Below are 22955 nucleotides of genomic sequence, written 5' to 3'. Positions count from 1 at the left end.
AGGGTAGTGTACAGTACAGTATAGTAGGGTAGTGTACAGTACAGTATAGTAGGGTAGTGTACAGTACAGTATAGTAGGGTAGTGTACAGTACAGTATAGTAGGGTACAGTATAGTAGGGTAGGGTACAGTATAGTGGGGTAGTGTACAGTACAGTATAGTAGGGTAGTGTACAGTACAGTATAGTAGGGTACAGTATAGTAGGGTAGTGTACAGTACAGTATAGTAGGGTACAGTACAGTATAGTAGGGCACAGTACGGTAGGGTAGGGTACAGTATAGTGGGGTAGTGTACAGTACAGTATTATAGGGTAGTGTACAGTATAGTAGAGTAGTGTACAGTACAGTATAGTAGGGTAGGGTACAGTACAGTATTATAGGGTACAGTATAGTAGGGTAGTGTACAGTATAGTAGGGTAGTGTACAGTACAGTAGGGTAGTGTACAGTACAGTAGGGTAGTGTACAGTACAGTAGGGTAGTGTACAGTACAGTAGGGTAGGGTACAGTATAGTAGGGTTGTGTACAGTATAGTAGGGTGCAGTAGAGTACGGTAGTGTACAGTACAGTATAGTAGGGTAGAGTATAGTAGGGTAGAGTATAGTAGGGTAGAGTACAGTATTATAGGGTAGTGTACAGTACAGTAGGGTAGTGTACAGTATAGTAGGGTAGAGTACAGTATAGTAGAGTACATTATTATAGGGTAGTGTACAGTATAGTAGGGTAGAGTATTATAGGGTAGTAGTACAGTATAGTAGGGTAGTGTACAGTATAGTAGGGTAGTGTACGGTATAGTAGAGTACGTACAGTATAGTAGTGTAGTGTACAGTATAGTAGGGTAGTGTACAGTATAGTAGGGTAGTGTACAGTATAGTAGGGTAGTGTACAGTATAGTAGGGTAGTGTACAGTATAGTAGGGCAGTGTACAGTATAGTAGAGTACATTATTATAGGGTAGTGTACAGTAGAGTAGAGTATTATAGGGTAGTGTACAGTATAGTAGGGTAGTGTACAGTATAGTAGGGTAGTGTACAGTATAGTAGGGTAGTGTACAGTATAGTAGGTTAGTGTACAGTACAGTATAGTAGGGCAGTGTACAGTATAGTAGGGTACAGTATAGTAGAGTAATGTACAGTATAGTAGGGTAGTGTACAGTATAGTAGGGTAGTGTACAGTATAGTAGGGTAGTGTACAGTACAGTATAGTAGGGCAGTGTACAGTATAGTAGGGTACAGTATAGTAGAGTAGAGTACATTATTATAGGGTAGAGTACAGTATAGTAGTGTAGAGTATTACAGGGTAGTGTACAGTATAGTAGGGTAGTGTACAGTATAGTAGGGTAGTGTACAGTATAGTAGGGCAGTGTACAGTATAGTAGGGTACAGTATAGTAGAGTAGAATACATTATTATAGGGTAGTGTACAGTATAGTAGGGTACAGTATAGTAGGGTAGTGTACAGTATAGTAGGGTAGTGTACATTATAGTAGGGTAGGGTACAGTATAGTAGGGTAGGGTAGGGTACAGTATAGTAGTGTACAGTAGGGTAGTGTATAGTATAGTAGGGTAGTGTACAGTACACTAGGGTTGTGTACAGTATAGTAGGGTACAGTAGGGTAGTGTACAGTAGGGTACAGTATGGTAATGTACAGTAGGGTAGGGTACAGTAGGGTAGTGTACGGTAGTGTACAGTAGGGTAGGGTACAGTATGGTAGTGTACAGTAGGGTAGTGTAGGGTACAGTAGGGTAGTGTAGAGTAGGGTGGTATACAGTAGAGTACAGTAGGGTAGGGTACAGTAGGGTAGTGTATAGTAGGGTAGTGTAGTGTACAGTAGGGTAGGGTACAGTAGGGTAGTGTACAGTAGGGTAGTGTACAGTAGGGTAGTGTACAGTAGGGTAGTGTAGTGTACAGTAGGGTAGGGTACAGTAGAGTAGGGTACAGTAGGGTAGTGTAGTGTACAGTATGGTAGTGTACAGTAGGGTAGGGTACAGTAGGGTAGTGTAGTGTACAGTATGGTAGTGTACAGTAGGGTAGTGTACAGTATGGTAGTGTACAGTAGGGTAGTGTAGTGTACAGTATGGTAGTGTAGTAGGGTAGGGTACAGTAGGGTACGGTATGGTAGAGTAGGGTATAGTAGAGTAGGGTAGTGTAGGGTACAGTAGGGTAGGGTACAGTAGGGTAGTGTACAGTAGGGTAGTGTACAGTAAGGTAGTGTACAGTAGTGTACGGTAGGGTAGTGTACAGTAGGGTAGGGTACAGTAGGGTAGTGTACAGTAGGGTAGTGTACAGTAGGGTAGTGTACAGTAGGGTAGAGTACAGTAGGATAGGGTACAGTAGGGTAGGGTACAGTAGGGTAGGGTACAGTAGGGTAGTGTACAGTAGGGTAGGGTACAGTAGGGTAGTGTACAGTAGGGTAGGGTACAGTAGGGTAGTGTACAGTAGGGTAGGGTGGAGTAGGGTAGGGTATAGTAGGGTAGGGTACAGTACGGTAGGGTACAGTAGGGTATAGTAGAGTAGGGTATAGTAGGGTAGGGTACAGTAGGGTAGTGTACAGTAGGGTAGTGTACAGTAGGGTAGGGTACAGTAGGGTACAGTATGGTAGAGTAGGGTATAGTAGAGTAGGGTAGTGTAGGGTACAGTAGGGTAGGGTATAGTAGAGTAGGGTAGTGTAGGGTACAGTAGGGTAGGGTAAAGTAGTGTACAGTAGGGTAGGGTACAGTATGGTAGGGTACAGTAGGGTACAGTAGGGTAGGGTTCAGTAGTGTACAGTAGGGTAGGGTACAGTAGGGTAGTGTACAGTAGGGTAGGGTAAGGTAGGGTACAGTAGGGTAGTGTACAGTAGGGTAGGGTACAGTAGGGTAGTGTATAGTAGGGTAGGGTACAGTAGGGTAGTGTACAGTAGGGTAGGGTACAGTAGGGTAGGGTACAGTAGGGTAGGGTACAGTAGGGTAGGGTACAGTAGGGTAGGGTAGAGTAGGGTAGTGTACAGTAGGGTACAGTAGGGTAGTGTATAGTAGGGTAGGGTACAGTAGGGTAGTGTACAGTAGGGTAGGGTACAGTAGGGTAGTGTATAGTAGGGTAGTGTACAGTAGGGTAGGGTACAGTAGGGTAGGGTACAGTAGGGTAGGGTACAGTAGGGTAGGGTACAGTAGGGTAGTGTATAGTAGGGTAGGGTACAGTAGGGTAGGGTACAGTAGGGTAGGGTATAGTAGGGTACAGTAGGGTAGGGTACAGTAGGGTAGGGTATAGTAGGGTACAGTAGGGTAGAGTACAGTAGGGTAGGGTACAGTAGGGTAGGGTACAGTAGGGTAGGGTACAGTAGGGTAGGGTACAGTAGGGTAGTGTACGGTAGGGTAGGGTGCAGTAGGGTAGGGTACAGTAGGGTAGTGTACAGTAGGGTAGTGTACAGTAGGGTAGGGTAAGGTAGGGTACAGTAGGGTAGGGTACAGTAGGGTAGTGTACAGTAGGGTAGGGTAAAGTAGGGTAGTGTACAGTAGGGTACAGTAGGGTAGTGTATAGTAGGGTAGGGTACAGTAGGGTAGTGTACAGTAGGGTAGGGTACAGTAGGGTAGTGTACAGTAGGGTAGTGTACAGTAGGGTAGGGTACAGTAGGGTACAGTATGGTAGAGTAGGGTATAGTAGAGTAGGGTAGTGTAGGGTACAGTAGGGTAGGGTATAGTAGAGTAGGGTAGTGTAGGGTACAGTAGGGTAGGGTAAAGTAGGGTAGTGTACAGTAGGGTAGGGTACAGTATGGTAGGGTACAGTAGGGTACAGTAGGGTAGGGTTCAGTAGTGTACAGTAGGGTAGGGTACAGTAGGGTAGGGTACAGTAGGGTAGTGTACAGTAGGGTAGGGTAAGGTAGGGTAGTGTACAGTAGGGTAGGGTACAGTAGGGTAGTGTATAGTAGGGTAGGGTACAGTAGGGTAGTGTACAGTAGGGTAGGGTACAGTAGGGTAGGGTACAGTAGGGTAGGGTACAGTAGGGTAGGGTACAGTAGGGTAGGGTAGAGTAGGGTAGTGTACAGTAGGGTACAGTAGGGTAGTGTATAGTAGGGTAGGGTACAGTAGGGTAGTGTACAGTAGGGTAGGGTACAGTAGGGTAGTGTATAGTAGGGTAGTGTACAGTAGGGTAGGGTACAGTAGGGTAGGGTACAGTAGGGTAGGGTACAGTAGGGTAGTGTATAGTAGGGTAGGGTACAGTAGGGTAGGGTACAGTAGGGTAGGGTACAGTAGGGTAGGGTATAGTAGGGTACAGTAGGGTAGGGTACAGTAGGGTAGGGTATAGTAGGGTACAGTAGGGTAGAGTACAGTAGGGTAGGGTACAGTAGGGTAGGGTACAGTAGGGTAGGGTACAGTAGGGTAGGGTACAGTAGGGTAGTGTACGGTAGGGTAGGGTGCAGTAGGGTAGGGTACAGTAGGGTAGTGTACAGTAGGGTAGTGTACAGTAGGGTAGGGTAAGGTAGGGTACAGTAGGGTAGGGTACAGTAGGGTAGTGTACAGTAGGGTAGGGTAAAGTAGGGTAGTGTACAGTAGGGTAGTGTACAGTAGGGTAGGGTAAGGTAGGGTACAGTAGGGTAGGGTACAGTAGGGTAGGGTACAGTAGGGTAGTGTACAGTAGGGTAGGGTACAGTAGGGTAGGGTACAGTAGGGTAGGGTACAGTAGGGTGGTGTACAGTAGGGTAGTGTATAGTAGGGTAGGGTAAGGTAGGGTACAGTAGGGTAGTGTATAGTAGGGTAGGGTACAGTAGGGTAGGGTACAGTAGGGTAGGGTAAGGTAGGGTACAGTAGGGTAGGGTAAGGTAGGGTACAGTAGGGTAGTGTATAGTAGGGTAGGGTACAGTAGGGTAGTGTACAGTAGGGTAGGATACAGTAGGGTAGTGTACAGTAGGGTAGTGTACAGTAGGGTAGGATACAGTAGGGTAGGGTACAGTAGGGTAGGATACAGTAGGGTAGTGTGTTATCCACCTGGCAAAGACGTCAGCGCTGAGCACACAGCCGATGATGTTGCCCAGATGAGGGACGTTGTTAACATAAGGCAAGGCACTGGTCACTAGGACGTTCCTCTTGCCCTCCTGAGGAAGACTGGTAAGAAAACAGCCAGTCAGAAAGACACATGCAGCGTTCCCTAAACTCAGTCCTGGAGGATCCCATTTCAAATAATCAACTCACCATCAAGCTTTGGTTATTAGTGCCAGGACAGCAGACAAAACCTACTTATTTAATTTTTTTATTTTTTTATTTTACCTTTATTTAACCAGGCAAGTCAGTTAAGAACATATTCTTATTTTCAATGACGGCCTGGGAACAGTGGGTTAACTGCCTGTTCAGGGGCAGAACGACAGATTTTTACCTTGTCAGCTCGGTGGTTTGAACTCGCGACATTCCGGTTACTAGTCCAACGCTCTAACCACTAGGCTACGCTCCCGCTTAGTACTTAGCCCATGCACTGTGTAGGCCTATATTAGTCCCTCCGGTACTTAGTCCGTGCACTGTGTAGGCCTATATTAGTCCCTCCGGTACTTAGTCCGTGCACTGTGTAGGCCTATATCAGTCCCTCCAGGATAGTACTTAGCCCGTGCACTGTGTAGGCCTATATTAGTCCCTCCGGTACTTAGTCCGTGCACTGTGTAGGCCTATATCAGTCCCTCCGGTACTTAGCCCGTGCACTGTGTAGGCCTATATCAGTCCCTCCAGGATAGTACTTAGCCCGTGCACTGTGTAGGCCTATATCAGTCCCTCCAGGATAGTAATTAGTCCGTGCACTGTGTAGGCCTATATCAGTCCCTCCAGAATAGTACTTAGCCCGTGCACTGTGTAGGCCTATATCAGTCCCTCCAGAATAGTACTTAGTCCGTGCACTGTGTAGGCCTATATCAGTCCCTCCGGTACTTAGCCCGTGCACTGTGTAGGCCTATATCAGTCCCTCCAGGATAGTACTTAGCCCGTGCACTGTGTAGGCCTATATCAGTCCCTCCAGGATAGTACTTAGCCCGTGCACTGTGTAGGCCTATATCAGTCCCTCCAGGATAGTACTTAGCCCGTGCACTGTGTAGGCCTATATCAGTCCCTCCAGGATAGTACTTAGCCCGTGCACTGTGTAGGCCTATATCAGTCCCTCCGGTACTTTGCCCGTGCACTGTGTAGGCCTATATCAGTCCCTCCGGTACTTTGCCCATGCACTGTGTAGGCCTATATCAGTCCCTCCGGTACTTTGCCCATGCACTGTGTAGGCCTATATCAGTCCCTCCGGTACTTTGCCCATGCACTGTGTAGGCCAATATCAGTCCCTCCAGGATTGCGTGATCGCAAACGTTTTTTTTTTGCTAAATCAAATTTGACCAATCACTGCACTATTTCAGGATAAAACAGTTGAATCCTTGCAATATTATCGCTTAAAACTGACCCATCACCGCAGTACAAAAGGAGGGCTCGCAATTTCCACCAATAAAGAATAATATAGGGGTTGTTATATAAAGGGGCAGCAGGTAGCCTAGTGGTTGGTGTTGGGCCAGTAACCGAAAGGTTGCTGGATCGAATTCCCGAGCTGACAAGGTTCTGCCCCCTGAACAAGGCAGTTAACCCACTGTTCCCCGGTAGGCCATCATTGTAAATAAGAATTTGTTCTTAACCGACGTGCCTAGTTAAATTAAATAAATAATAAAGAACAATATAGGGACTTATTGGGTTCGTGCAGACAGTGGCAAGTCAAATGCAAGGGCTTTCAAGCACTAATATATTTTCAGGGACCATTAACTATTACAAATTGATTTTATGCAATTATTTCTTGTCTCCACCAGATGGCAGTAGATTGTCACAACCTCATGGGGGAAAACAAAACGTTGTATTCATTGCTAACTTACAAGTTCTACTCAATAATACGCTGTTTCACGGTCAACTGCGTTTATTTTCAGCAAACTAAACATGTGTAAATATTTGTATGAACATAACAAGATTCAACAACTGAGACATAAACTGAATAAGTCACACAGACATGTGACTAACAGAAATGGAATAATGTGTCCCTGAACAAAGGAAGGGGGTCAAAATCAAAAGTAACAGTCGGTGTCTGGTGTGGCCACCAGCTGCATTAAGTGCTGCAGTGCATCTTCTCCTCATGGACTGCATCAGATTTGCCAGTTCTTGCTGTGAGATGTTACCTCACTCTTCCACCAAGGCACCTGCAAGTTCCCAGACATTTCTGGGGGGGAATGGCCCTAGCCCTCACCCTCCGATCCAACAGGTCGCAGACATGCTCAATGGGATTGAGATCCGGGCTCTTCACTGGCCATGGCAGAACACTGACATTCCTGTCTTGCAGGAAATCACGCACAGAACGAGCAGTGTGGCTGGTGGCATTGTCATGCTGGAGGGTCATGACAGGATGAGCCTGCAGGAAGGGTACCACATGAGGGAGGAGGATGTCTTCACTGTAACGCACAGCGTTGAGTTAGCTTGTCGTCATTGCAGGCACAGTCCGATGATGCTGTGTCACACCGCCCCAGACCATGACGGACCCTCCACCTCCAATCGATCCCGCTCCAGAGTACAGGCCTCGGTGTAACGCTCATTCCTTCGACGATAAACACGAATCCGACCATCACACCTGGCGACTCGTCAGAGAAGAGCACTTTTTGTCTGTACTGTCTGGTCCAGCGACGGTGGGTTTGTGACCATAGGCAACGTTGTTGTCGATGATGTCTGGTGAGGACCTGCCTTACAACAGGCCTACAAGCCCCCCGTCCAGCCTCCCTCAACCTATTGCGGACAGTCTGAGCGCTGATGGAGGGATTGTGTGTTCCTGGTGTAACTCAGGCAATTGTTGTTACTATCCTGTACCTGTCCTGCAGGTGTGATGTTCGAATGTACCGATCCTGTGCAGGTGATGTTACACGTGGTCTGCCACCGTAAGGACGATCAGTCTCCCTGTAGCGCTGTCTTAGGCGTCTCACAGTACAGACAATGCAATTTATTGCCCTGGCCACATCTGCAGTCCTCATGCCTCCTTGCAGCATGCCTAAGGCAAGTTCAGGCAGATGAGCAGGGACCCTGGGTATCTTTCTTTTTGTGTTTTTCAGAGTCAGTAGAAAGGCCTCTTTAGTGTCCTAAGTTTTCATAAATGTGACCTTAATTGCCTGCCGTCTGTAAGCTGTTAATGTCTTAATGACCGTTCCACAGGTGCATGTTCATTAATTGTTTATGGTTCATTGAATAAGCATGGGAAACAGTGTTTAAAGCCTTTACAATGAAGATCTGTGAAGTTATTTGGATTTTTACAAATTATCTTTGAAGGACAGGGTCCTGAACAGGGTCCTGAAAAAGGGACGTTTCTATTTTTGTTGAGTTTAAAGTGTTGTTCCCATGTTCCCTGAGCTGAAATAACAACATCCCAGAAATGTTCCTTGAGCACAGAAAGGCAGGATCTAAATTTCTCCTGGCATTTTAGCGTTTCGATGTGACGCTTGGCGGCGCCTAGTCAGTCAGTTCTGTACCTGCCTGGCTGAGTGACGGTGGAATGAGCGACTCACCCGGCAACACAGAGAAACACGCGAGGCAATAAAACTCTGTAGTCTGCCTGGAATTGAATTTGCGAGACCAATACATTTTTTTATATTTTCCTAAATATATTTGATCATTAATCTGTTCTCCTCTTCAATTTGAATTCAAGTACTAACTTGTGAAAAATGAGTTAAGCAGCTGAAGCACCTTGTGTGGACCCTGTGGACTGGATATCATGTAGCGTACTCACATAGGGTGTTGTCTCTCTGGAACCATGGGTAAGTCTGTAAGTCCTTTACCCCAGGTGACCGCGGCAGACTGGATCTCTTCCTCTGACAGCACACAATCATCATCACCCTGGAGGACAGAAAACACATCACAGTCCCGTCATCATCACCCTGGAGGACAGAAAACACATCACAGTCCCGTCATCATCACCCTGGAGGACAGAGAGAGATGGAGATATGGAGAGAGGTGGAGAGATATGGAGAGAGGAGGAGAGAGATATGGAGATATGGAGAGATATGGAGAGAGCTGGAGAGATATGGAGAGATATGGAGAGAGCTGGAGAGATATGGAGAGAGCTGGAGAGAGCTGGAGAGATATGGAGAGAGCTGGAGAGATATGGAGAGAGCTGGAGAGATATGGAGAGAGCTGGAGAGATATGGAGAGAGCTGGAGAGATCTGGAGAGATATGGAGAGAGCTGGAGAGATGTGGAGAGAGAGAGGTGGAGAGAGCTGGAGAGAGAGAGCTGGAGAGAGAGAGGTGGAGAGAGGGAGAGAGAGAGGTGGAGAGAGCTGGAGAGATATGGAGAGAGCTGGAGAGATGTGGAGAGAGAGAGCTGGAGAGAGAGAGGTGGAGAGAGCTGGAGAGAGAGAGCTGGAGAGAGAGAGGTGGAGAGAGGGAGAGAGAGAGGTGGAGAGAGGGAGAGAGAGAGGTGGAGAGAGGGAGAGAGAGAGGTGGAGAGAGGGAGAGAGAGAGGTGGAGAGAGGGAGAGAGAGAGTGGAGAGGGAGAGAGAGGGTGGAGAGAGGGAGAGAGAGAGGTGGAGAGAGGGAGAGAGAGGTGGAGAGAGGGAGAGAGAGAGGTGGAGAGAGGGAGAGAGAGAGGTGGAGAGAGGGAGAGAGAGGTGGAGAGAGGGAGAGAGAGGTGGAGAGGGAGAGAGAGGCGGAGAGAGAGAGGCGGAGAGAGAGGTGGAGAGAGAGAGGTGGAGAGAGAGAGGTGGAGAGAGAGAGTGGAGAGAGAGAGAGAGAGAGAGAGAGAGAGAGAGGTGGAGAGAGAGAGAGAGAGGTGGAGAGAGAGAGAGAGAGAGAGAGAGAGGTGGAGAGAGAGAGAGAGAGAGAGAGAGAGAGAGAGAGAGAGAGAGAGAGAGAGAGGTGGAGAGAGAGAGAGAGAGAGGTGGAGAGAGAGAGGCGGAGAGAGGGAGAGAGAGAGGCGGAGAGAGAGAGGTGGAGAGAGAGAGGTGGAGAGAGAGAGAGAGAGGTGGAGGAGAGAGAGAGAGAGGTGGAGAGAGAGGTGAGAGAGAGAGAGAGAGAGAGAGAGAGAGAGAGAGGTGGAGAGAGAGAGAGAGAGAGAGAGGAGAGAGAGAGAGAGAGAGAGAGAGAGAGAGAGAGAGAGAGAGAGAGAGAGAGAGAGAGAGAGAGAGAGAGAGAGAGAGAGAGTGGAGAGAGAGAGAGAGGTGGAGAGAGAGAGAGTGAGGGAGAGGTGGAGAGATGGAGAGAGAGAGGTGGAGAGAGGGAGAGAGAGAGGTGGAGAGAAGGAGAGAGAGAGATGGAGAGAAGGAGAGAGAGGGGAGATATGGAGAGAGGTGGAGAGAGGGAGCGAGGTGGAGAGAGGGAGCGAGGTGGAGAGAGGGAGCGAGGTGGAGAGAAGGAGCGAGGTGGAGAGAGGGAGCGAGGTGGAGAGAGAGGTAGAGTGAGAGAGATATGGAGAGAGGTGGAGAGATATGGAGAGAGGTGGAGAGATATGGAGAGATATGGAGAGGGAACGAGGTGGAGAGAGAGAGGTAGAGAGAGAGAGAGAGAGAGAGAGAGAGAGAGAGAGAGAGAGAGAGAGAGAGAGAGAGAGAGAGAGAGAGAGATATGGAGAGAGGTGGAGAGATATGAGGACAGGTGGAGAGAAAGAGAGAGAGAGGTGGAGAGAGAGAGAGAGGTGTACAGATATGAGGACAGGTAGAGAGAGAGAGAGAGAGAGAGAGAGAGAGAGAGAGAGAGAGAGAGAGAGAGAGAGAGAGAAAGAGGTGGAGAGGTGGAGAGAGAGAGTGTACAGATATGAGGACAGGTAGAGAGAGAGAGAGAGAGAGAGAGAGAGAGAGAGAGAGAGAGAGAGAGAGAGAGAGAGAGAGAGAGAGAGAGAGAGAGAGAGAGAGAGAGAGAGAGAGAGAGAGAGAGAGAGAGAGAGAGAGAGAGAGAGAGAGAGAGAGAGAGAGAGAGAGAGAGATGGAAAGATATGAGGACAGGTGGAGAGAGAGAGGTGGAGAGGTGGAGAGATGGAGAGAGGTGGAGAGATATGGAGAGAGGTGGAGTGATATGGAGAGAGATGGAGAGAGGGAGGGAGAGTGGTGGAGGGAGAAGGGTGGAGAGAGAGGGGTGGAGAGAGAGATATGGAGAGGTGGAGAGAGAGAGAGAATAGGACTAGGGGTGGATCTGAAGTGTGGCTACTCTCTCACCTCCTCTCTATTTATTACCGACCAAAGAGGACCACAACGGAAAAAAGGCTTTGTGTTAACGACAACAACATTAGCAGTGTGAATTGGGTTTTCAAATAAATCTTACAAGTCCGAATTGTACCATTTACAACCTCAAACATGTTACAAAACAGTTACCTTGTATAATCTACTGTTGTAACCCAGGATTGGTGTTAAAACAAATGAAACACTAAATGTATAATTGTTTTTACCTCAGGGCTGTTGCATGGCTGTGTGCCTCTACCCTGAACCTGTCCCTGACCATGGTGTGTGGTTGGCTGTTTCTGCAGGTAGGTCTTCAGAGACTCCGCCTTCAGTCCCTTCCCCTGAAGTACAGTCTGGGCTGCAGACACACAGGCTGCCAACATGCCCACACGCTCAAACCAGAGCTGCAGCGTCTGATTACCTACAGTAAAAGGCCAAGAGGAACAGACGCCACGGTTAAACACATACACTGACAGAAGTTCTTTAAAGTACTTTAAAGTACTACTTAAGTAGTGTTTTTGGGGGGGGGTATCTGTACTTTACTATTTATATTTTTGACAACTTTTACTTCACTACATTCCTAAAAAAAATAATGTACTATTTAGTCAATAGATTTTCTCTGACACACAAACGTACTCGTTACATTTGAAATGCTTAGCAGGACAGGAAAATAGTCCAATTCATACACTTATTTTGGGCAGGCAGATGGCCTAGTGGTTTAGAGTTGGACTAGTAACTGAAAGGTTGCTGGATCTAATCCCCAAGCTGACAAAGTAAAAATCTGTCGTTCTGCCCCCTGAACAAGGCAGTTAACCCACTGTTCCTAGACCAGTTAACCCACTGTTCCTAGACCAGTTAACCCACTGTTCCTAGACCAGTTAACCCACTGTTCCTAGACCAGTTAACCCACTGTTCCTAGACCAGTTAACCCACTGTTCCTAGACCAGTTAACCCACTGTTTCCCGGTAGGCCGTCATTGAAAATAAAAATGTGTTTTTAACTGACTTGACTCGTTAAATAGAATACAAAAAGAAAAATCAAGAGAACGTGCCTCTGATCTGGCAGACTCACTAAACACACATGCTTCATTTGTAAATGGTGTCAGTGTTGGAGTGTCCCCCCCCAGGCTATAAAACAAGAAACGGCTGCCATCTGGTTTGCTTTTAATATAAAGACATTTGAATTTATTTACACTTTTACTTTTAATACATTTAAAACCAAATTACTTTTAGACTTTTACTCAGGTAGTATTTTACCGGGTGACTTTCACTTGAATAATTTTCTATTAAGGTATCTTTACTTTTACTCAAATATGACAATTGGGTACTTTTTCCACCTCTGGATAAACACCTAAAACTAGATCAAATGCTCATTTAAAAACAACAACATATCACTCACCTGATACCAGACTGCTGTCAGACAGGATAGGGTAGAGAGCTGCCCACAGAACCACATCTGCCACAGAAACCATCTCCTAAAACACACAGCCCAGTTCAACCACTCACATGTTTTCAGAAATGACCTTTTCACAACTACTGTCAGTAGGCATTTTACAGTAACGTACAAGCAGAAGTTAATTACATTATATTTGACATTCATGTGCGTTTCCCAATCAGACTTAACGGTGTGTGTGTTGTGAAGGTGTGTGTGTGTGTTGAGTTGTGTTATAAAGGTGTGTGTGTGTGTTGAGTTGTGTTGTAAAGGTGTGTGTGTGTGTTGAGCTGTGTTGTAAAGGTGTGTGTGTGTGTGTTGAGTTGTAAAGGTGTGCGTGTGTTGAGTTGTAAAGGTGTGTGTGTGTTGAGTTGTAAAGGTGTGTGTTGAGTTGTAAAGGTGTGTGTTGAGTTGTGATGGTGTGTGTTGAGTTGTGAAGGTGTGTGTTGAGTTGTAAAGGTGTGTGTGTTGAGTTGTAAAGGTGTGTGTGTGTTGAGTTGTAAAGGTGTGTGTGTGTTGAGTTGTAAAGGTGTGTGTGTGTTGAGTTGTAAAGGTGTGTGTTGAGTTGTGAAGGTGTGTGTTGAGTTGTAAAGGTGTGTGTGTTGAGTTGTAAAGGTGTGTGTGTTGAGTTGTAAAGGTGTGTGTTGAGTTGTGAAGGTGTGTGTTGAGTTGTGAAGGTGTGTGTTGAGTTGTGAAGGTGTGTGTTGAGTTGTAAAGGTGTGTGTTGAGTTGTGAAGGTGTGTGTTGAGTTGTAAAGGTGTGTGTTGAGTTGTGAAGGTGTGTGTTGAGTTGTGAAGGTGTGTGTTGAGTTGTGAAGGTGTGTGTGTGTTGTAAAGGTGTGTGTTGAGTTGTAAAGGTGTGTGTTGAGTTGTGAAGGTGTGTGTTGAGTTGTGAAGGTGTGTGTTGAGTTGTGAAGGTGTGTGTTGTCGTACAGCAGTGAGGAACGGCGTGGTCCTCTGGCTCAGACTCTGGTCCAGGTAGCTGAGAGGTCCCCGTAGAACCCTGGGGGTTTCTGCTCCTTTTCCCTGCAGCACCACCATGTGAAGGGCCTGCATCACTGCAGGCTGGAGACCAGAATAACTTGATTCATATTAACTAATAGAACAAACACCTGTACAACACAGAACGGCAGGGTAGCCTAGTGGTTAGGGCGTTGGACTAGTAACCGGAAGGTTGCAAGTTCAAACCCCCGAGCTGACAAGGTAAAAATCTGTTGTTCTGCCCCTGAACAGGCAGTTAACCCACTCTTCCTAGGCCATCATTGAAAATAAAATTTGTTCTTAACTGACTAGCTTAGTAAAATAAATTTTTAAAAGCGTTAGGGCCTCTGGAAGTGGCTCAGCGGTCTAAGGCATCGCAGTGTTTGAGGCGTCACTACAGAGCCGGGTTCGATCCCGGGCTGTGTCGCCGCGACCGGGAGACCAATGAGGAGGTGCAAAATCCATGTTAGGGAGGGTTTGGTCGTCCGGGATGTCCTTGTCCCATCGCGCTCTAGCGACTCCAACACGGTCGCCAGGAGTTTGGCATTTCCTCAGAGACATTGGTGCGGCTGCCTTCCGGGTTAAGCGAGCCGTGTGTCAAGAAGCAGTGTGGCTTGGCACGGTCGTGACACGTAGCTCTCAAACTTCGCCTCTCCTGAGTCCATACGGGAGTTAAAGACTGAAACAACCAATTGGATATCACGAAATTTGGGGAGAAAAATGGAGTTTCCAGGAAGTCACTATGGATGGGAGCATCGTGGCGGATGATTTCCAGGAAGTCACTATGGATGGGCGCATCATGGCTGACGATTTATCAGACATTCTTACCTGTAGTTCTGTAGCTTCCCATTCCAGCCACTGGTTGACGATATCACTGGATTCCTGTCCATTCAGCTCTATCAGGTATCTAAGGACACATGGATTAAAAGACTGGATGGCTGAGGAACCTCTACAACGACACAGACCAGGTAATCACACAGCTAGCTACAGCATTAAATCAGTTGGCTTAACGACGACACAGATAATATACAGTTGGCTAGGTTTTCCGTGCATCGGCAGGACAGAACAGCTATGTCCGTTAAGACGAGGGGTACGGGTGTGTGTCTATTTGTCAATAACTGCTGGTGCGCGATGTCTAATATTAAGGAAGTTTCGAGGTATTGCTCGCCTGAGGTAGAGTATATCATGATAAGCAGTAGACCACACTATCTACCAAGAGAGTTCTCATCTATATTATTCGTAGCAGTCTATTTACCACTACAAACTGATGCTGGCACTAAGACCGCACTCAACCAACTCTATAAGGCCATAAGCAAACAAGAAAATGCTCATCCAGAAGCGTGGCCGGGGACTTTAATGCAGGCAAATGTAAATCAGTTTTACCTCATTTCTACCAGCATGTCACATGTGCAACCAGAGGAAGAAAAAAAACACCTTTACTCCACACACAGAGATGAGTACAAAGCTCTCCACCGCCCTCCATTTAACAAATCTGACCATAACTCTATCCTCCCGATTCCTGCTTACAAGCAAAAACTAAAGCAGGAAGTACCAGTGAATTGCTCAATACGGAAGAAGTCAGATGACACAGATGCTAAGCTACAGGACTGTTTTTATAGCACAGACTGGAATATGTTCCGGGATTCATCCAATGGCATTGAAGAGTATACCACGTCAGTCACCGGCTCCATCAATAAGTGCATCGACATCGTCCCCACAGTGACCGTACGTACATATCCCAACCAGAAGCCATGGATTACATGCAACTTCCGCACCAACCTAAAGGCTAGAGCTTCCGCTTTTAAGTAGCCAGACACTAATCCGGAATCTTACTATACCCTCAGACGAACCATATTCAGGACGAGGTCATATTGAGGTACTTTTGACTGTAGCCCAGCCGCTACGTGAATTTGTTTAAACTGTGATAGTCCACCAAATTTGACACACATGTCTAAAGAAGTCCTTTTTGGAAAAAAGTTTTAGAAATGTAACAGAAAACCTACCCTATAATTGTCACTTTGGGTAAAATCTCATAGGAATGAATTATGTCCAGCAGAGAGAGACAGGTAACCCATTTTAACAAAATGTAACAGTATAACTTTAGTCCATCCCCTCTCCGGACAACTGTGTGATCACGCTCTCTGTAGCTGATGTGAGCAAGACATTTAAACAGGTCAACATTCACAAGGCCTAGATGGATTACCAGGACGTGTCCTCAAAGCACGCATGGACCAACTGGCAAGTGACTCCACTGACATGTTCAACCTCTCTCTGACCAAGTCTGTGATACCTACGTTTCAAGCAGACCACCATAGTCCCTGTACCCAAGAAAGTGAAGGTAACCTGCCTAAATGATTACCGTCCCTTAGCACTCACGTCGGTAGCCATGAAGTGCTTTGAAAGGCTGGTCATGGCTCACATCAACACCATCATCCCGGAAACCCTAGACCCACTCCAATTCACATGACGCAATTTCAATCGCACTCCACACTGCCCTTTCCCATCTGGACAAAAGGAACACCTATGTGAGAATGCTGTTCATTGACTACAGCCCACAAAGCTCATCACTAAGCTAAGGACCCTGGGACTAAAAACCTTCCTCTGAAACTGGATTCAGGACATCCTGACGGGCCACCCCCAGATGGTAAGGTTAGGCAAGAACACATCTGTCATGCTGATCCTCAACACGGGAGCCCCTCAGGGGTGTGTGCTCAGTCCCCTCCTGTACTCCCTGTTCACCCACGACTGCGTGGCCAAGCACGACTCCAACACCATCATTAGTTTCCTTACGACAAAACGGTGGTAGGCCTGATCACCAACAACGATGAGACAGCCTACAGGAAGGTGGTCAGAGACCTGGTAGTGTGGTGCCAGGACAACAACCTCTCCCTCAACGTGAGCAAGACAAAGGAGTTGATCGTGGACTACAGGAAAAGGAGGGCCGAATAGGCCCCCCTTATCATCGACAGGGCTGTAGTGGAGAGGGTCAAGAGTTTCAAATTCCTTGGTGTCCACATCACCAAGAAAATATCATGGTCCAAAAAAAGAAAGTTGTGAAGAGGGCACAACAACGCCTTTCCCCCTCGGGAGACTGAAAATATTTTACATGGGTCCCCAGATCCTCAAAAAGTTCGACAGCTGCACAATCGACAGCATCCTGACCGGTTGCATCACAGCCTGGTGTGGCAACTGCTCGGCCTCCGACTGTAAGACGCTAGAGGGTAGCGCGAACGGCCCAGTACATCACTGGGACCAAACCTCCTGCCATCCAGGACCTACTGTATATACCAGGCGGTGTCAGAGGAAAGCCCAAAAGACTCCAGTCACCCAAGTCATAGACTGTTCACTCTACTACCGCACAGCAAGTGGTACCGTAGTGCCAAGTCTAGGTCCAAAAGGCTCCTTAACAGCTTCTACCCCCAAGCCATAATGCCATACTGCTGAACAACTAATCAAAATGGCCACCTGGACTATTAATATTGACCCCACCTTATGTTTTTACACTGCTGCTACTCGCTGTTTATTATCTATGCCTCGTCACTTTACCCCTACCTACGTGTAAAAATGACCTCCACTAACCTGTACTCCCCGCACATTGACTCGGTACCGGTACCCCCTGTATATAGCCTCGTTATTACTTTTTTATTGTGTTACTTTTATATAAAAAATACTTTCGTTTATTTAGGAAATGTTTTCTTAACTCTTTATTTCTTGAACTGCACTGTTGGTTAAGGGCTTGTAAGTAAGCATTTCACAGTAAGGTCTACACTACACCTGTTGTAGTCAGCATTTTACAGTAAGGTCTACACTACACCTGTTGTATTCAGCATTTCACAGTAAGCTCTACACTACACCTGTTGTATTCAGCATTTCACAGTAAGGTCTACACTACACCTGTTGTATTCAGCATTTCACAGAAAGGTCTACACTACACCTGTTGTATTCAGCATTTCACAGAAAGCTCTACACTACACCTGTTGTATTCAGCATTTCACAGAAAGCTCTACACTACACCTGTTGTATTCAGCATTTCACAGAAAGCTCTACACTACACCTGTTGTAGTCAGCATTTCACAGAAAGCTCTACACTACACCTGTTGTAGTCAGCATTTCACAGAAAGCTCTACACTACACCTGTTGTAGTCAGCATTTCACAGAAAGCTCTACACTACACCTGTTGTATTCAGCATTTCACAGAAAGCTCTACACTACACCTGTTGTAGTCAGCATTTCACAGAAAGCTCTACACTACACCTGTTGTAGTCAGCATTTCACAGAAAGCTCTACACTACACCTGTTGTAGTCAGCATTTCACAGAAAGCTCTACACTACACCTGTTGTATTCAGCATTTCACAGAAAGCTCTACACTACACCTGTTGTATTCAGCATTTCACAGAAAGCTCTACACTACACCTGTTGTATTCAGCATTTCACAGAAAGCTCTACACTACACCTGTTGTATTCAGCATTTCACAGAAAGCTCTACACTACACCTGTTGTATTCGGCACATGTGACAAATAACATTAGATCAGATTTGATCATACCCCTTTCCGATCTTTAGGACTGCCTAGAGAGTAAAGGTGAGAATGTCTATATAATGGAGGAATGATATAGTATGTTAGTATAGATGGTAGAGCAGGGGCACTGACTGGCAGATGGAGTTGGGGCTGAAGAGGTGTGTTCCACTGGGGAGGAGCAGGGCAGGCAGGGCTGGACGGCTGAGGTAGGGCACCACTCTCTCTGTAAACACAACATACAACCCATTAGCCTACAGTTCATTCATAATAATAATAGATTGTAGTTTTCTATACACTCAGAACACTTTACATAGCAAGGGGGAAGCCTCACCCACCAATCAAAATACAGGTAAGAGTTAACAACTCAACCAACATATTCGCTATCAACCAATCAAAATACAGGTAAGAGTTTGTTTTTTTAACCTTTATTTAACCAGGCAAGTCAGTTAACAACTCAACCAACATATTCACTATCAACCACGTTTTCATGAAGTTGCCCTTAAACCTAGTAGTAAGGTCTGTTATTACACAGTAATGGAGTCGTGTCGTGTGTGTGTTCCCCCCCCCCCGAAACGTATTACAAAGAAATGTCCTTTGGAGGGCTAAACATTGAAAGTGGATCTTAAAGGTTTAAAAGGATCATTGGTCACATATTCAATCGTCATCATCAATTCTTCGAATTCATTTTAATCCGAAAACTAATCAGAACTCAATCCGATAAGACCTATTGTTACACAGTCTATGGATGGGTAAGACCGAGGAGGATTGGCAATGGCTTAACGTGTCTGTTAGGGCGGACTGGATAGACAGAGGACTAGAGAGAGAGAGAGAACTCTTGTCTGGCCAAGGCCCAGTTTGTCCTTTCTGTCAGTGTGTGTTGTCTGTCTGTCTATGGGAGAATCTCGATTGCATTCTCCTCTCGTCCTCTCTCCTCGACTCCTTCTCAAAACTAATTTATGAGGAGGTCAGAGGGGAGGGACCTCTGGCTTTCTCGTCCAATGGGTTTTGAGGAGGCGGCGGCGAACAGAAGAGAATGCAATCAGGGGAGGCAGGCAGCCTAGTGGTCAGAGCGTTGGGGCAGTAACCGAAAGGTTGCTAGATCGAATCCTCGAGCAGACAAAGTAAAAATATGTCATTCTGCCCCTGAACAAGGCATTTAACCCACTGTTCCTAGGCCGTCATTGTAAATAATAATTTGTTCTTTACTGACTTGCCTAGTTAAATAAAAGGTTCAATTGAGATTCTCCCTATATGATTGAACAGTTCACAGTGAAAGATGTTAGAGTGGACAGGCTGGACTGTATGACAGAGAGTCCTGTCAGTCTATATCATCACAGCAGAGCTCAGGAGGATCAGATCACATAGCTGGATGGTTCAGCCACAAGCTGAACAAAACAATCAGCTCTTGGAGAAGCTCAATCATGGAGAAGCTTCAGAGAGAGACAGAGAGAGCAGGTATTATGATTGCAGCATTAGGACCACAGAGATGTATCTCCAACACCTTCTGCTTTGGGGAATACACATGATAACCTTTTTGTGTACTGCTGGCTTGGTAGTTATGACATAAGGGCATTTCTACGAAAACAGAATGATGCTGTCCACACCAATCTTGGTGTTCTCTGGTGTTCTCTGCACGGTGTTTGGCTGTAAGCACAACCCCCACCTGTGGACGTCAGGCCCTCATACCACCCTCATAGAGTCTGTTTCTGACCGTTTGAGCAGACACATGCACATTTGTGGCCTGCTGGAGGACATTTTGCAGGGCTCTGGCAGTGATCCTCCTTGCACAAAGGCGGAGGTAGCGGTCCTGCTGCTGGGTTGTTGCCCTCCCACGGCCTCCTCCACATCTCCTGATGTACTGGCCTGTCTCCTGGTAACGCCTCCATGCTCTGGACACTACGCTGACAGACACAGCAAACCTCCTTGCCACAGCTCGCATTGATGTTCCATCCTGGATGAGCTGCACAACCTGAGCCACTTGTGTGGGTCCGTCTCATGCTAACATTAGAGTGAAAGCACCGCCAGCATTCAAAGGTGACCAAAACATCAGCCAGGAAGCATAGGAACTGAGAAGTGGTCTGTGGTCACCACCTGCAGAACCACTCCTTTATTGGGGGTGTCTTGCTAATTGCCACCTGTTGTCTATTCCATTTGCAAGACAGCATGTGAAATGTATTGTCAATCAGTGTTGCTTCCTAAGTGGACAGTTTGATTTCACAGAAGTGTGATCGACTTGGAGTTACATTGTGTTGTTTAAGTGTTCCCTTTATTTTTTTGAGCAGTGTATAACCAGCCAGGTCACAGGTGAAATGATTTGCTGTATTCCTGAACAAAAACAACAGTACATCAACAATTGTACATGATAACTTCCATAATTAAATAGCATATTTTACGTTGACTTATGTTACTATTTTTTTTGCTTCGTAGCCAGAGCAAAAGCTGCCACATGACTGGTTATGTGCTGAATGCATGGCCTGTCCTGTTTTATCTGTCCTGTCCTGTTTTGTCCTGTCCTGTTTTGTCCTATGTATTCATTTCCCTTCTGATAAATGTGATTAGTAATAAAGTTATAGTAAATCAAAACCTTCCTAAGCGGTTTCTTTTTCCAAAGTAAAACATAAAAAAAGAGAATGGTATTAACCCTCAAGGCACTAATTATTTACTGCTGATAAATAGGCATAATAAAGTCATTATTGTCTCTGGAAATTAAAATGAACCTCTTCACCCTCCTTATCTTTCAGTTAGGCCTAATTCAAATTCAATTGTGAAGTAAGGTGTTTATCCATCTGTCATTCATTCAGTGAGGAGAGAGTCACATTAGCGCCTGGCTGGGTACCAATGTCCTACAGTAGATTACCTTGGGGGTTAAGTTGGGTATAAATAAATAAAGTTTTTTTTTTAAACAGGTAAAAAATAGCTCTAAATACTTTTCTGTTTGTTTTTTTCAAAACTTCGACAAAATGAGCAGTATAAAGTACAAACATTTCGGAAATGTCAGGAAAGAAACAGGACATTGTTATTTTTCAACTAAATCAAAGCATGTGTTAGTGTTAAGAAACCTAAAGGTCTAACGGTCTGTGTTATTTTTTCAGCGACTGCATGCCATGTAAACAATGTAAAGCCAGTAGACTAAATATGCAGAGGACTGTCTCTACATTGTGTTCACCTGGTGGGAAAAAGGCATACAGCACTACTGTATATTGTTGGAACAACACAATCATGGCAATAGACCTTAGCTGTAGCCTTTTCTGGTCAGTTCTCAGCTGTCACAGGTCAAGTTATGGTCAAGTTAAGGTCAAATAATGAATGAATGTGTGTGTGTGGGCAGTGGATGTGATCTTGTTTGCCAGCTCCCTGACTCACTGATTGTACTTGGGTGAATGTGCCATTACCCCTCAATCCCGAATACTGATCTTCTATTCTGAGATTCAACCAACCTTGACAACAGTAGACGGATCTGATCTGGCAGTGTCAAACCTGATGGCCAGGCTCCATGAAATGAATGGCTCCTCTTTACAAGAAAAAACACATCCGCTAACTAACCAGCCTAGTGGTTAGTTAGTACCAACGGGACATGTAAAGGTATCAATGATCTGACACACCATGTGTTAGCCAGTTAGCAGGCAACCTAGCAAGCTAGCACGTCTAGCTAACGTTATTCTCTTACCTTCGTGGTTGACATGTTTAACGTCGCATTTGACTCCCGTAAATTCAAGCACTGCCAGCACTTTAACACAGTGCGGATTTCCGTCACTCACGAATAGTTTCATCTAGCTGCCTCTAATTCAACTGCTTTTGGACTGAAATACCTAGATATAACTTGATAAAGTACTGGAAATGACAATAAAATAGTAAATATCTAACAGCATGTAACTCCGCCGGTAAGTGCTACTCAACGCGCTGATGCAACCACGGTTCAGTTGCACTTTTTTTTTTGCAAATGGCGCACATTGAAGTTTTCTGGAGTTTATCAAGACATGTGTTAAACCTGTAAAATCAGACTATGAAGGACCACAATTCCCACAATTCCCATCAGTGCGTATTGAAGCGACGCTACAACAAACTGACGCGCTCCTTACACAAAATATGATTGGTTCATGCAAAATCACATGGGATATTTTGAACCAATCGGTGGCCAAATACGTTGATGTAACCTAGAGAGATCTTTTTTTTTATCATCTGAACGAGAATTAATATTATAATAACCTACACAAGGGAGTGAAGATACAAGTGTTGTATGCAACTGTGCACAATTTGTTTTACACCCATCGAAAGCTCAACTCGATGTCAGCGTTGTTTTTAAAAAGCTGCATCACGTGACAGAGGACAAATTGCCTGACGACTCAAACGGAATTCTTCCGCTGCCCAATCAGAGGAGGAACCAGACGTCCGTGGGCGTGGCGTAGCGTTTGACGTGTTGAATGAGTTTGGGTAGCCAGGCAAGAGGAGAAAGCGACCATGCTGAAAATATCGCAAGGCGAGGAGGATGCGGATGCGATCATTTCGGTGGGTATCGTTCGCTCGCTAGTGTACCCTTGGGATCACCGTTTTTAATAGCAAAATTATTGATGACACACACCGCACCGACCACCTAAAGGTGAGAAACTGCTTGTTTTAGGTTGTTCTAGCATTTAGAGACACATATTTATATATTTGATTGTGAAAAGTAATTTAGAACATTTAAAATATAAATGTTTTTTGTTATGTAGTTCACAAGTTGTAAGTTAGCGATGTATTGGAATTGTCAGTTACTATATAGCCTATAAGTTATTGAGTCCTTTTGCAACTATATCTTTAATTTCAAAACTCGTGTGGTGTTGTTGTCAGTAAATAATACACATTGAAAACAGGATTAAACAACTCTATA

General features: G+C 45.7%; 2 protein-coding genes across 7 annotated transcripts in view; one reads left to right on the top strand and one right to left on the bottom strand.

Annotated features, from left to right (window-relative positions):
• The window catches only part of mars1 (methionyl-tRNA synthetase 1), a 58160-nt gene extending 36142 nt beyond the window's left edge, over positions 1–22018 (bottom strand). For all 3 annotated transcript variants that reach the window (XM_046310046.1, XM_046310048.1, XM_046310047.1), the window contains exons 1-8: positions 21756–22018; positions 18221–18311; positions 14398–14476; positions 13522–13653; positions 12557–12632; positions 11386–11579; positions 8739–8845; positions 4958–5074 (exon numbers count right to left, since the gene is read on the bottom strand). In XM_046310046.1, the coding sequence (XP_046166002.1) occupies positions 4958–5074; positions 8739–8845; positions 11386–11579; positions 12557–12632; positions 13522–13653; positions 14398–14476; positions 18221–18311; positions 21756–21858 (899 nt within the window). In that variant the 5' untranslated portion in view covers positions 21859–22018. The remainder of the gene's footprint in view (positions 1–4957; positions 5075–8738; positions 8846–11385; positions 11580–12556; positions 12633–13521; positions 13654–14397; positions 14477–18220; positions 18312–21755) is intronic.
• A 524-nt stretch (positions 22019–22542) lies between these two features.
• arhgap9 (Rho GTPase activating protein 9) overlaps positions 22543–22955 on the top strand; it is a 74807-nt gene continuing 74394 nt past the window's right edge. For all 4 annotated transcript variants that reach the window (XM_046311246.1, XM_046311247.1, XM_046311245.1 and 1 more), the window contains exon 1: positions 22543–22685. The gene's annotated coding sequence lies outside the window, so the exon portion shown is untranslated. The remainder of the gene's footprint in view (positions 22686–22955) is intronic.

The sequence above is a fragment of the Oncorhynchus gorbuscha genome, linkage group LG18 (assembly GCF_021184085.1).
Source record: "Oncorhynchus gorbuscha isolate QuinsamMale2020 ecotype Even-year linkage group LG18, OgorEven_v1.0, whole genome shotgun sequence".
NCBI classification, from domain to species: Eukaryota; Metazoa; Chordata; class Actinopteri; order Salmoniformes; family Salmonidae; genus Oncorhynchus; species Oncorhynchus gorbuscha.
Note: the sequence above shows the minus strand (reverse complement) of the source record. Positions and strands in the feature narration are given on the sequence as shown.